Here is a 15,424-nt window from a genome sequence, read left to right on the forward strand (position 1 = left end):
CTAGTATGGCCCGGACATGTACATTCTTTGCCCAACTCCTGAACTCATGGCTGATCAGCTAAAGTCTTACCCTTTCCTGCACAGTAGAGAACCCGTGAGCCAAGCCCAGCAAGATAGTATAAATCATAACAATAATATGCTCGTCATGTAATATAAATGACAATGCTATTTAAACCTGTCTGTGTGACAGAGACCTGCATGTTGAGCTCACATGCCTATTTATGTTTACGTGACGTAAACCTACGTGTTGCTCTCACACGTCTATTTATGTCTACGTGACGTAGACCTACGTGTTGCTCTCACACGTCTAAATACAATAAGGCCTTAGAATGGTTCATCTCGGTTATGATTACTGAGTCTAACCTGATTATGCCTTGAACGCATAACCCTTAAATTTCAATATAATCATACACTTAACATGGCATAGCATTTACTCATTTATATCACTAGGGTAATAACCCTATGCTATTAACCGTTCCTATTAGGGTAATAACCCTAATCCCGGTTACAATTGCTCACATATATCATATTCAATATAAGTGCCACTGCGCATACTCTACGTGCTAACTACTATCTTACCTATTGTCCCACAATGGTAGAGAATCCGAATCCCCAGGTGCTCCTGACCAGGTGCCGGTATTCCTAGTCACACAATCTGCGATTTTTCACAACTAGGGTTAACCCCCGATTCAAATTCAAAAAAAATACATTCATTGCATTTAAAATTTAGATAATCACATAGAGCCCGGAACGAGCTTTCCAACGGTATATAGAACTCCAAAATCGGAGTTTGGAATCAAAAGATATGCATTTTCAAAATTCGAATTCAAAATTGCCCAAAAACTCGAGGGCGGGTCGCGGCATGCCCAAGCCATGTCGCGGCACCTGGGACAAATCCCAGGTTCCACCAAAGAGGGGTGGGCTGCGGCATGCTCAGACCAAGCCGCGGCACCTGGGTTCCAAACCCAAAAACCAACCATCAAAACTCGAAAATTCAGAAACCAATCTCAACCAAATCATCCCAAATCTCATCCAAACTCTCAAAACAATAAACAAGGTTGCTAGCAATCAATAGGAAATTAAAATTCATATTTCAAACACCAATTTTCAGCAATAACCTCATAAGTTCAGATTGCCTAAAATACACATAATCATGCTTCAATTATCAAGAATTCAAGCTCAAAACTTAAGCTTCAAACCCAACTTGATTCTAATATTTTTCCAGCAGCTTATTACCAAATCAAACATGAATTTTAACCTAGAAAATCCCTTGAAATCTCAGCCACAACTCAACAATTAAAAACCTACAACAAATTCATGTTATTCACACCCAATTCACCAAGATCAACATCAAACTCAACAACATGCATAAACAAGAACACCACACCCTTTTCATGCTCAACTTACAACTAAATTCAGTAATAAGTAAAGATTAAACCAAAGAAAGTTACCTCAAATCTCAATTCAAGAGCAAGCTCAAGATTCAACAACAACAAAGCTTCAAAGCAAACCAAGATTTCTAAATGAAAGGGTTAGAGAGAGAGAGAGGGGTCGGGTGTGAGGGATACAAAAGCCAGAAATTCTAATTTCATTTTCCTTAAATTTCCATTCTATTCAAAATATATCAAATAAGGTCAAAATACCAAAATGCCCCTAGGGCCAATTCACACATAACCAAACATACAAGGGTAAACTTGTCATTTCATGCATAATTAAATCTCAATTAAATTTCAAATTATCAAATATCAAATAAAATGCCAATTACTTCAATCTAATTGCATTTCGGGCCCGAACCCGGTTCGGCCCGAAATACCCGGTTGTGACTATATCGCGCCAACCTATCAGAACACACCTGAAAAAACAACACAGGCATACTATATAATAATATAGTTCCATTAAGCACATAATTAAATTAATTTCATCAATTTACCCTTCTCAGGTCATAATTACTAAAATGCCCCTAGCTCACCAACAGGGTGTTTACGTATAATTAATCACATAAATTCTCATATATTGAACTATATAATAATATAATTCCTCAATTATTCATAATTATCTTATTAGGGTTTTGCTAATCCATTTCTTAATTCTAGGGTATTACAATAACCCTAGCTCTTAGTTTCACTATAACAATCCCACAATATATAATTGCACCACCGCGCTATACTCTATGTGTATAATTCACTGTCTTACCTTGTTTCCAATGTATGAGGAGGAATCTCAATCCACGGGTGATCCTAACCAAGTATTAGTATTCCTAGTCACAATTCCCGGGTTTATACACAATAGAGTTAATCCCCAATTCCATAAAATATTTTTATAAAATTAGGACTCACATACTAGACCAAACGATAGAGCTCTCCACGAGATTTCCAACGATATGTAGAACGTCCAAAATGGAGTTCGAAATAAAAAGTTATGGCAAAATCAATTTACAAAATATTTTGGTTCTACTGTATCGAGAGGGCCGCGACCTTGCACCAAAGGTCGCGGCTCTTAGCCCCTTGTAGGGAGCAAAAATGCCAAAAAGTCAGGGGCTGCGACTCGCATGAACTAGGTTGCGGTGCTTGGTTCAGAACCCAGAAAAATAAGATTTTTCACTTCTAAAATGCACCAAAACACATCCACAATTAACAATACTTTTCATACAAACTTTTGATGCAAAAGAGGTGGTTTCTAAACCCAAAACATAGTAAAAATATCCATATAAACCATGCTTAATACACAGAAGATTAAGATCAAAACTCACATAATTTCTATATCAAAAGCTTAGAAAATACAAACTCAAATCCAAGCTCAAAGTTTAACATTGCCTGCTCTCAATTCACAATTCCATATTGACCAAATATCAGAATTCATGTATCAATTCAAATTACCACAAAGTGACCACAACAAAACCTTAACTTTCATCCATGGAATTAATACCATAAAATTATTTCAAGAACACCATGAAGTAAATCATTCAAATTCAAACCCTAGGATGGGAATTTTAGAAATTACAACTATATAAAAATGAAAACAATACCTCAATTACTCTTCCAAGCTAAGCTCAAGAATCTAACAACAAAATCCACTTCAATTTGCAACAATTCTTCCTCAAAATCAAAGAAATTTTTAAAGGGAGAAGAAGAGAGAGTAGAGAGGTGTTAAGAGTCTATAAAACCAGAAAAATGAGGTTTATTCCATAAAATTTCATAAATAAGTCAAATATATCATCTATACTAAGTTAAGGTCAAATGACCATCTTACCCATAGGGCCAAAAATTAACATACATAGCATTCAAGGGCATAAAAGTCAACTCCAATCACACACATAATTCCAAAATCATCATATATATCACAGATGAATGCCATATCACATTATTCATAATTTTGGACCCCAAACCTAGTTCGAGTCAAAATACTCATTTGTGACTATACCATTCTAACTTGTCAAAAATTACCTACAGTAAGACAGTATAAACATATTATATAATAATATAGTCCATTAGCACAATAAACATCAAAATTATGATTTTACCCTTCTCAATTCAAAATTACAAAAATGCCCCTAACTCAAAAATGGGGTTATAAATGATAACTCTCAAATAATTTTATATAATAATATAATTACCCAATCATAGTTAATCCATTTTAATTAGGGTTGCTAATTTATTTTCTAATCTCAGAATATTACAGTCCAAATCAACAAATTATGCTATTGACCACAAAATCAAGAACCTTCTTTGATGTGATGGTGGGTAAGGGATTTGCTTTGGCCCATTTGATGAAGTAGTTGACAGCCACTATAACATATTGAACTCTACCTTTCCCTTTAGGCAGTGAACCTATGAGCTCGATTCCCTAGACAAAAAATGGCTATGGTGTTTGCATACTCTTGATTTCATTTGGGGCAGCTTTGGGTATTTTGGAAAACCTCTGGCATTTGTCACTCTTTCTAACGTAGTCCATTGAGTCTTTCGTCATTATCAGCCAAAAGTACCCTTGTCTCAAGATCTTTTTTGAGAGGCTTTGCCTCTAGCATGGTTGCCACAAAAGCCCACATGTACCTCGACCATGAAGAGTTCGACTTCTTCCTTCATGACACACCTCAGAAGTGGCATTGAGAAGCTTATTCTGTGTATTACTCCATCCATGATGATGAAGCGAGCTACTTTTCTCATCAATCTTTTAGCTTCGTTCCAGTCAGTTGGAAAAATACCTTATTTTAAATATTGTGCAATCGGAGTCATCCATGATGGAGTGTTGTTAATCATCAAGATAGGCTCTGACTATTCATTAATACTCCATTTGGCGAGGTATTCGATGGGAACTACACTAAGAATGTTAAAACATGTGGTGCTAGCTAGCTTGGGTAGTGAGTCTGCATTGGTGATCTGTTCACGCGACACTTGTTGGATGGAGTAGTGTTTAAGCTGGGCTAGTATATCTTTATCTTTGCTTAAGTTTGCAATCATGTTTGACCATTGGGCTTGATACTCACTAAGAATTTGATTAACAACTAGATATGAATCACGGTATATCTCGAGTGACTCAGCTTTGATTGGTAGTGCTAACTGTAATCTTTCTAGGAGTGCCTCATACTCTACTTCGTTGTTGGTTACGGTGAACTCAAATCCAAAGCACTGTGAGTTTGAAATCCCTCTAGAGTAACTGAGATGAATTCAGTACCAGAACCATGCTGGTTGGAGGAGCCATCTACATACGATTTTTTAGGAAGGTCTAGTGTCCTCCTAGCTACAGTCTCTAGGGTGAGGACCTGGTCTTCATATATCATGGGATTATATTCATCGTGGCCAGTGTATTCAATAATGAAGTCTACTAATGCTTGTCCTTTGATTGTTGTTTGAGGCTGATAGGTGATCTCGAACTGACCTGGTTTAACTACCGACTTGAGTTAGGGCCCTGATGTTTCTGGCTTCAATATAACTTACCTAAGTGGTTGGTCAGTCAACACCTTCACTATGTAAGCTTGAAAGTATTGCCTTAGCTTTCTGGAGGCTAGGATTAGGCAGTAGGCTAGCTTCTTAACGGGGGATACTATTGTGATATTTTGCACACGCAAGTGCACGTATCGTGACAAGTAGTAAACTCACCAAGAGTGAGGTCGATCCCACAAGGATTGTAGTTAAGTACGTTAAAATTAAACTTCTACTTCTATTTGGTTGAATAGAAATTAAGAAATGATTAAAACTAGAAAATAAAAATAGTGCAAGAATAAGCAATTAAACTAATAAGGAAATTAACGACTTATAAAAACTAGGGCTTTGACTTCAATTATTTCTATTGATTATGGCATAATATGATTATCTCCCTATTATCAATTATAAAGCAATAGCAGGTTCACTAAGGTAATTTATAGTCTTCAAAGATATATAAATCTCAATCACATGCAAACTTTCTATTCTCGTGATAAATTTAACATGCAATAGGCATTAAACACCGAAACCCTATAAGCTATCTAAACCATATAGGTACTCTCGTCCTTTATTGAAATTCAATTCTATTTCACTATAGCATAATTGACACTCACTTCTCAGATCTCGCACCAAAATCATAGACAGTTAATTGGTCATCAGGTAATTAAAAGTAGTTAAGCACGAATGAAATAGAATACATAGAAACTGGGGGGAAAATAAATCATATTAATACCATAAAGTAATATCAAACAATATCCATCTAACCCTAATAAAGTGTTTAGCTACACATGTTCATGGAAGAAAAATCACACATATTAACTTTAAGAAAGAGAAGAAGATAGAGAATAAAATAATGTTGAAAACCCTCTTCAGATTGCCTCCAGTAGTGACTTCTGTCTCTGAAATTCGTACTCCTTTTTCCCTCTAAATTGCTTGACTTAAATCAACTCCAGTTCACCCTTTATATAGGCTTTCAGGGACTAAAAAGATATAAAAATGCACATGTTAAATGCCTATTCGAATTAGGAAACTACCAAAACCCACGTGAGAGAAAAATGACAATTTTTGGGTAGTTTAGGGGGCGGGCCGCGGCCCCACAAGGGCTGGGCCGCGGCCCGTGTTGGAGTTTCACCAGATGGCTTCGTTTCGACGGTGATTTTTTTGATACGTCGACTGATAGTATTTTGGCCATAACTCTATCGATATTACTCGGAATCAGACGATTCAAGATGTTCCGGAAAGATAAAAGAGAGATCTAGAACTTTTATATTTTGAGTTTTTTCCAAAACCAAATCAAAAGATAGTCGAATTCAGGCTTGAAGTTTCAGCTTTATTTTCTTGCACAATTTTCTCTATTTTATATATCATCTTTTTGTGAGATTTTTTTATCTTTCTTTCCATCTTATTCCTTTGATATGTTCTAATCTTCTTCTATTTTAAATCTGCAAAAATAAAGGATAAAAAGCGTAAAATATGCGCCAAACATGATTAAAACTAAATTGAAAATATAACTTAATCTAAATTTTATACTAAAAATAACCTAACAAAATTCCCCAAACTAAGCTTTTACTCGTCCTCGAGTAAAACACTAAAACGAAAAAATAAAAGTTAACAAGTCAATCTCCAAAATATAAGTAATTTTCAAGTAGTTTCAATAACATGATTATGAACAATTTCACTTATGCATATAATCCAGAAATTCAATTCAGTTACACCCTTGACAAACTTCAACTTATTTTCCTTGAGCTCATGAAACCATGGAATGAAATTAGCTTACAATTAAACCACTTTATGCATGTTAATTACAAACATCAATCCACTAACCTAAAATTCCATATGCTTGCAATACTTACTATTCTCCACTAATATAAATAAATGCACAACTAAGTAGCGGTGAAAATCGGTCGGTTATGGTCGGTTTTTAAAATTTTATAACCGACCGGTCGGTTACGGTTTTTATTTTACGAAAACTGTAACCGACCGTTTAGAAATTATAACCGTATAAAACCGACCATACGGTTTTTGGCAGTTTTCGGTTTGGCAGTTTTGGGCAGTTTTTGGCAGTTTTGACGGTTTTTTAGTTAAACTATTTTTTTATTTCAAGAACCGAAACCGACCGCCATGTCAAAAAAACCGAAATCGAAACCGACTGCCAAATTCGGTGATGACGTGGAACCGAAAATTCGGTTACGGTCTGGTCGGTTTGATGGTCAGTTTCGGTTTTTCTGTTTTTATGAACACCCCTACAACTAAGAATCAAAAGGTATTTCTAGGCTTGTAGTGTTATAGGCTTAGGTAAGGGTAGTTGAAATAGTCATTTAGGCTTGTCTATACCATAAGCTTCTCCAATCATGTTACCCAAAATATTTTTCACACAATCCCAATACCCATTTTTCTAATTACATGAGAGATATTTTTTTCTTCAACAAGATTGCAACCACTTTATGTTTATATTTTTTTTTCTAGATTTGACACTTGTTGTCAGATTTTTCTTTCTTTTTTCAAGTTGCTGTCAATCCAATTTTTTTTATATTCTCTCAAATTTCACACCTTTTCTCACACACATACAACAAATTTCCCATCCAAATTTTCCCAAACTAAAGATTTACTTATGGTATGATTAGGTTTGAAATTTTAGATATTTATGGGTTTATCCTTTTAGGCTCAATATGTGTAGAACAAAGAATAGGTTAAGGCTCAAAAAGGGTAGATAGGATAAAATTACAGGGATGGCTTAAAAGACACAATCGATCTAAAAAAAATGCCTAAATCACTTTCCTAGTCATGGATAATTTATTATTTCGCCTCAAATAGCAAGCAAGCAAGTTCTAGAATTTTTCAAACAACTTTAACAAGTCAAATTTAGCATACATAAATCAATTCAATTACTAGAAAATTACCTAATATGTTTCCATGTACTTTTAAGTATGAAATTGAAATTAGTCACAAGTATAACATCACCAAGCACACAGATTTTTAAAAGTAAATAAATTTTTTAAATCATGATATCTACCTACTTTCAAATTAACTCATATTAAGCAAATTAACTCACATAAAAAATTAATTTTAGAACTAAAAATAAAAAAAACTTAAGTTAAAAATTTAAAATTTAAGTTCACCCCCCAAACTAAAGTGACACATTGTCCTCGATGTGACATTTAAAACTAAAGGGAAGGGAGCTTACCTGAGCGCCATGTTAGTATGGCGGTGGTAGTGGTGGCGAGTAGAATCCACCTCTTGCATCCATGCGGGCCTTTGTGCCAAACGAAGAAAAATGGCCTCCAACGTTGCAATTTTTAAAGCTTTCCTTAGATTGAGAGTCACCTTCATAATTCCCACACAACAGTCATTTCATATGTCGTCGAAAAGTTCGAAAGCGTTCTTTAGACTTCCCTTTCTTCTCGTTGGTAGTTACTTCTCGACCATCCTTTACAACTTCCACTCGACAACAAGTAGGAATTTCAGTTGCGGTAAATACCTTGAAAGTCTCTTCTTATTTTTGAACACCTAACTTTAACTCCCCTTTCTACACATCTATTAATGCTCTCCCCGTTGCTAGGAATGGTCTCCCCAAAATGATAGGAATATTCTCATCTTCCTCCATGTTAAGTATTAAGAAATCATCAGGGAAGATGAACTTACCAACCTTTACCAAAATATCTTCAATTATACCCCGAGGATGAGTCAAAGAACGATCTGCCATCTGTAAAGTGACTGTTGTGGGCTTGGCTTCTCCTAATTTCAATCCTTTAAACATAGATAGGGGCATTAAGTTGATACTGGCTCACTGGTCACATAAAGCTTTTGTTTGTATCGAACCCCCTATTGAGCATGGGATGTTGAAACTACCCAGATCTTTTAGCTTAGATGCTAGTTTCTTTTGCAGGACCGCACTGCACTCTTCAGTAAGTGCCACCATCTCAAATTCTTTCAACTTCCTTTTCTTGGATAGGATGTCTTTCATGAACCTTAGGTAAGTTGGCTTCTGTTCCAAAGCCTTTATGAATGGAATGTTGATGTGCAGTTTCTTGAATATTTCAAGGAATTTTGAAAACTGCTTATCCATCTTGTTCTTGTGAAGTCTTTGAGGATAAGGAATTTTGATGTGATGGTCATGTTGGAATTATTTTACCAGGATCTAGATTTACTACCAAGTATGTTTGATTAACATCCTAATATGAATTCTAAAACAATGAAATAAACACATAAGAGTTTAAGAAAACCTTACATTGGGTGCAGCGGAATATAATGACTCCTTCCATTCAGATCTCTAGCCTTTGATTCCTTTCTGTAGCAGAGCATTATCAAGATCTGAATCTGGATCTCTTTCTCTCCTTCTTTGATGCTGATTTTCCACAGTCTTACATACTATGATTGAGGTACCACTTGATGTGTGTGGGCACTACTCTATCACTCAAGAGATTTCGAAATTTAGAGAAGAAAAGAGAGAGGAAAGTGGGGCTCAGGAATTCTCTTTGAAAAGAATGAGATGCAATTGTGTTGTTTCCTGAAGCCATTACTTTCTATTTATAGAATGCCCTCTAGGTTTAGGTTAGAATTGTGTGGCATTAAAATAATAGAAAAATAAAATGGTAAAAGTCTATGCATAGTGGGCGGCCCATATAAGGAAATTGGGCCTCACTTTGCAACTTTCCCATTTTGTTATTTTTCATTCCCATTTTCTCAAAAATGCCAATTTTCCAATTTAACCATTTAAATGCCAATTCTAATTATTTAATAACTTAAAAATAATTATTAAATAATATTTCCATTTAATATGTTTATTAATTTAGACATATAAAGTATCTTAATTAATAAATAAACCTTTTTTTTTTTGAAAATAATAAATAAACCTAGAATCTCTTTTCTTTACAATTTCGCCCTTGCTTAGTGAAAATTCATAAAGTAGCATAGTCTAACTTTAGAATTATAATTGATTAATCAAAATCAATTAACTAAGTCTTACAAGAAGTATGGTCTCAACTAGTATGGGGACCATGGGTTTATATAACCGAGCTTCTAATAAGTTGAACCGAATTTACCAAGTAAACTCCCTAACTTATTAATTCCTTATTGAATCCACTCTTAGAACTTGGAATTGCACTCTCAGTCATATAGAACGCTCTATATGTTTCATGATATAGATACGTCATTAGTTATCCATTGTTAATCCTAATTTGATCAATGATCCTCTATATAGATGATTTACACTGTAAAGGGATTAAATTACCGTAACACCCTACAATGTATTTTATCCTTAAAACACTTAACCCTGTATAAATGATATTTCAGCTAAGTGAAATGAGTACTCCACCATTTATTTTCGTTTGGTTAAGCTCGAAGGAAATCATCCTTTACTTTCTATTTTCCAGATAGAAGCTATAGATTCCATATTTATGTTAGCGCTCCCACTTAATTGCACTACCGTGTTCCCAAAATGTACGTATCACCCTGACCCAAAAGTAGGCTTAACTAACAAATCAAAGAACACGAATAACACTCTTGAGATTGAACCTAATCATATTAGGATTAAGATCATTTGATCTAGGATCAACATGTGATATTGAATTGAATAGATATTACGGCAAATTCTAATATATCTAATCAAAGCTCAATATCGGTCCCTTCCGATGTATACTCCATACATCCGATATTGGTAAACTTTGCCAATGTCCTGGAAAGGACATAACACTTTTCCAAGGTGTAAGAATACCTATCGCTGATTATACCATGTCAATCTAAATCCAGTGTTCTGACAAATCAGGGAATAAACTTTCGAACATATAATTAAGATTATATTCCACTGTGATGACAACACTATAATCATTAACAAATTCATATGTTCTGGACTTAAATGGAATTCATACATTATATATATAATCATGAAATAAATCATGTGAACCATGCAACATAAAATGTTAATTTTGATCTTTATTAATAAGTAAATCTGATTATATTGAAATGGGTTTTATTTAGGGCACAAAACCCAACAGGTCAATGCTTATGGGAGGTGGAGTTTCTTTTTGTGGAAGACCATCAGTAGTCTTCTCCTTTTCTAGTGTAGGTGATGTCTCTACATCATCTTCCTCCTTTGGCTCATCTTTGTTTGGCCCAGCATAGGTCTTACCACTTCTCAAGGTAATTGCATTATAGTTCTCCTTTGGATTGACTTCAATAGTGCTAGGCAATTACCTTGAGCCCTATTAGTGTTTTGAGTAGCCAACTACCCCACCTGAGTTTCCAAGACTTTAATGGAAGACTTAATTTCTATCATGAATTCCAGTAACGTGTCTAATTGAGGATTACACCCTCCACTAGAGGCTTGTTGTTGTTGTGGATATTGTTGGCTTTGTTGAGATTGATTTTGATGAGGATAAAACTGCTTCTGGAAGTTCTGCTGAAGACCATAATTATTCTGATAGTTTCCAATGGCGTGGGCTTGCTCCATTAGAAAACTGTCGACATCTATAGGGCAGGTGTCAGTGGCATGAGATCCTCCACACAGCTTATAGACAACTTGAGCTTGTTTTGCTTGTGCAGTCACCAGCTTTGTTAATGCCTCTACCTGGACTGTCAACTTGGTTATTGCATCAAATTCATGCATTCCCACAACCTTTTTAGTTGAGCCTCTCTCTGTTGACCAATGTTGATTAGTTATGGCCATCTCTTCAAGTAATTCAAACGCCTCATTAGCACTTTTCCTCATGAAAGCTCCACCAGCAGCGGCATCTATCAGTGTTCGGGTGTTGTTTAGTAATCCAGTATAGAAGTTATGCACTTGTAACCACTTTTCAATCCCATGGTTTGGGCACTTCCTCAATAAGTTCTTGAATCTCTCCCAGGCTTCATAAAGAGATTCATTGTCATGCTGGGTAAAGTTGTTAATTTCAGCTCTCAGCTTGGAAATCTTCGCAGGGGGAAAGAATTTGGAAAGGAATTTCAGGGCTAATTCATCCCAAGTGTTGATAGAATTGGATGGCAAAGATACCAACCAACTCTTGGCTCGCTCCCTTAGTGAAAATGGGAACAGCCTTAACCTGAAGGCGTCATTGCTAACTCCATTCACCTTGAATGTCTGGCAAAGCTCTTCGAAGTTGGCGAGGTGCATGTTTGGGTCTTCTGATGGCAGACCCCCAAACTGGACTGAAGATTGGACCATCTGCAGTATGGCTTGATTGATTTCAAAATTGTTGGCATCGATGGCAGGTGGTCTTATACAAGATCTAGCCCCTGTCAAGTTAGGAAGCAAATAGTCCCTCAGGCTACGGTCATTGTTGTTGTGACCATTAGCCTTGTCTTCTACATCTCCTCCATTATTACCATTATTAGCGTTGTCAACCATGACTACTTCTTGTTCAGTCTCTATTGCAGCGCTTTCCAATTTCTTCCTTCTTTTGTTCTTTTTACAAGTTTACTCTATTTCAGGATCAACAGGTAATCTGACAGTTGCACCTTGCTTTCTCATAAACTATTTGAACTTGAAAAAAGATAAGATTTTAGAACAAACAGAATTAGTACTATAATTGGAAAAAAAAAACCAAATTAGAACAAAATTTAATTTTTAATAATATTAACCATCAATCCCCAACAACAGCGCAAAAAATTTGTTGTGATATTTTACACACGCAAGTGCACGTATCGTGACAAGTAGTAAACTCACCAAGAGTGAGGTCGATCTCACAAGGATTGTAGTTAAGTTCGTTAAAATTAAACTTCTACTTCTATTTGGTTGAATAACAATTAGGAAAGGATTAAAAATAGAAAATAAAAACAGTGCAAGAATAAGCAGTTAAACTAATAAAGAAATTAACGATTAATAAAAATTAGGGTTTCGACTTCAATTGTTTCAATTGATTATGGCCTAATATGATTATCTCCCTATTATCAATTTCTAAGCAATAGCAGGTTTGCTAAGGTAATTTATAGTCTTCACAGATATATAAATCTCAATCACATGCAAACTTTCTACTCTCGTGATAAATTTAACATGCAATAGGCATTAAACACTGAAACCCTATAAGCTATCTAAACCATATAGGTACTCTCGTCCTTTATTGAAATTCAGTTCTATTTCACTATAGCATAATTGACACTCACTTCTCAGATCTCGCACCAAAATCATAGACAGTTAATTGGTCATCAGGTAATTAAAAGTAGTTAAGCACGAATGAAATAAAATACATAGATACTGGGGGAAAAATAAATCATATTAATACCATAAAGTAATATCAAACAATATCCATCTAACCCTAATAAAGTGTTTAGCTACACATGTTCATGGAAGAAAAATCACACATATTAACTTTAAGAAAGAGAAGAAGATAGAGAATAAAATAATGCTGAAAACCCTCTACAGAATGCCTCCAATATTGACTTCTGTCTCTGAAATTTGTACTCCTTTCTTCCCTCTAAATTGCTTGACTTAAATCAACTCCAGTCCACCCTTTATATAGGCTTTCAAGGACTAAAAAGATATAAAAATACACATGTTAAATGCCTATTCCAATTAGGAAACCACCAAAACCCACGTGAGAGAAAAAGGATGATTTTTGGGCAGTTTAGGGGGGCAGGCCGCGGCCCGTGTTGGAGTTTCACCAGATGGCTTCGTTTTGACGGTGATTTTTCTACTGCGTCGACTGATAGTATTTTGGCCATAACTCTCTCGATATTACTCAGAATCAGACAATTCAAGATGTTCCAGAAAGATAAAAGAGAGATCTAGAACTTTTATATTTTGACTTTTTTTCCAAAATCGAATCGAAAGATTGTCGAATTCAGGCTTGAAATTTCAGCTTTATTTTCTTGCACAATTTTCTCTATTTTATATATCATCTTTTTGTGAGATTTTTTTATCTTTTTTTCCATCTTATTCCTTTGATATTTTCTAATCTTCTTCTATTTTAAATCTGCAAGAATAAAATATAAAAAGCGTAAAATATACTCCAAACATGATTAAAACTAAATTAAAAATATACTAAACTTAATTTAAATTTAATACTAAAAATAACCTAACAAATACCTTGACTCAGCCCCAATGAGACGTTTGTTGATGTAGTAGAAATGGTGTTGTACTCTTTCTTCCTCATGCACTAGAGCAGTATTGGTTGCATGCTCGGTGATTTCCAAGTAGATGTATAGTTCTTCACCATTTATTGGCTTGGATAGGATGAGAGGCTTGGGTAGATAATGTTTGAGAGCCTGGAAGGCTTGCTCGCATTCATCAATCCATTAGAATCCCTTATTGCTTCCTTTAAGCAAATTAAAGAAGGGAACACACTTGTTTGTTTACTTGGAGATAAAACTACTAAGTGCAGCAATTCGTCCTAATAGGCTTTGCACGTCTTTTATCCGCGATGGTGACTTCATGTCTTACAATGCCTTGATCTTTTCTAGATTCACTTTAATACCTCTTGAGTTGATAATAAGTCTAAAAAAATTTTCCTAACTGGACTTCAAATGCACATTTTAGAGGGTTTAGCTTCATTCGATATTCTCGCAGGATGTTGAAGCACTCCTCTAGATCTTTGATGTTGTCTTTGGATATTTTAGACTTAACCAGTATATCATCGACGTAGACTTCCATATTATTTCTAATTTGGTTATGGAACATACAGTAGACTAGTCTTTGATAAGTTACACCCACGTTCTTGAGTTCGAAGGGCATTACTTTGTAGCAGTAAAGCTCGATGTCAGTTCAAAAACTCGTGTGTTCTTCATCTGGTACATGCATGTTGATCTGGTTGTAACCAGAATATGCACCCATGAATGTGAGGAGTTCATGGCTGGCTATCACATCCACCAGTTGATCAGTTCTTGGTAGTAGGAAATAATTTTTATGGAATGCTTTGTTAAGGTCAGTGAAGTCGACGCATGTCCTCCACTTTCCATTAGGCTTAGGTACCAAAATAGGGTTGGATACCCAAACCGTGTAGAAATCTTCCCTAATGAAGTTGTTCTCCTGTAGTCTTTCAACCTCTTCCTTGAGAGCTTTAGAATGTTCTTTGTCAAGGAGCCTGTGTTTCTGTTGTATAGGTTTGAAATTGACTTTGTCTATGTTGAAGGCATTACAGATGACCTGTGGGTCAATCATGATCATGTCCTCATGCGACCAAGCAAAGATGTCTTCATTTCTCTTGAGGTAAGCCATAAACATCTCACTCAAGACCTTCATCACATTTGTTCCAATCTTGACAACCTTGGTCGGGCCCGATTTTTTGAGGAAAAGTTCTTTGAGTTTCTTGATCGGACCAACTCCTTAGTCAATTTCCCTAAAACGTAGGGGTGTACGTCGGTCGGTTTAGTCGGGTTATAGCATATTTTTATTAACCCAATATAAATATCGGGTTGCAAAATTTAATCGTAACCCGCCCAATGAAAATTTAGAAAAAGTTCAACCCGCCCAATGATTTTGTCGGTTTGGTCGGGTTAACCCGTCCAAACCGTTCTTCATTTTTTTTTTTATAATTATTATTGTTCGTTTCTAGAATTCAAGTAACAAAAAAGTT

General features: G+C 35.4%; 1 protein-coding gene and 1 non-coding gene across 2 annotated transcripts; one reads left to right on the forward strand and one right to left on the reverse strand.

Moving 5' to 3' along the window:
• Nucleotides 1-8,445: 8,445 nt before the first annotated feature.
• Nucleotides 8,446-8,985, reverse strand: LOC115725113 (uncharacterized). Its single transcript, XM_030654546.2, has 2 exons — nucleotides 8,769-8,985; nucleotides 8,446-8,666 (listed from the first exon to the last, which is right to left on the reverse strand). The coding sequence occupies exons 1-2, from the start codon at nucleotides 8,983-8,985 to the stop codon at nucleotides 8,446-8,448; spliced, it is 438 nt and encodes a 145-aa protein (XP_030510406.2).
• A 2,728-nt stretch (nucleotides 8,986-11,713) lies between these two features.
• Nucleotides 11,714-11,820, forward strand: LOC115703334 (small nucleolar RNA R71). The gene has a single exon (XR_004009107.1). It is a non-coding gene; the product is annotated as a small nucleolar RNA R71 (small nucleolar RNA).
• The last annotated feature ends 3,604 nt before the right edge of the window (nucleotides 11,821-15,424 follow it).

The sequence above is a fragment of the Cannabis sativa genome, chromosome X (assembly GCF_029168945.1).
Source record: "Cannabis sativa cultivar Pink pepper isolate KNU-18-1 chromosome X, ASM2916894v1, whole genome shotgun sequence".
NCBI classification, from domain to species: Eukaryota; Viridiplantae; Streptophyta; class Magnoliopsida; order Rosales; family Cannabaceae; genus Cannabis; species Cannabis sativa.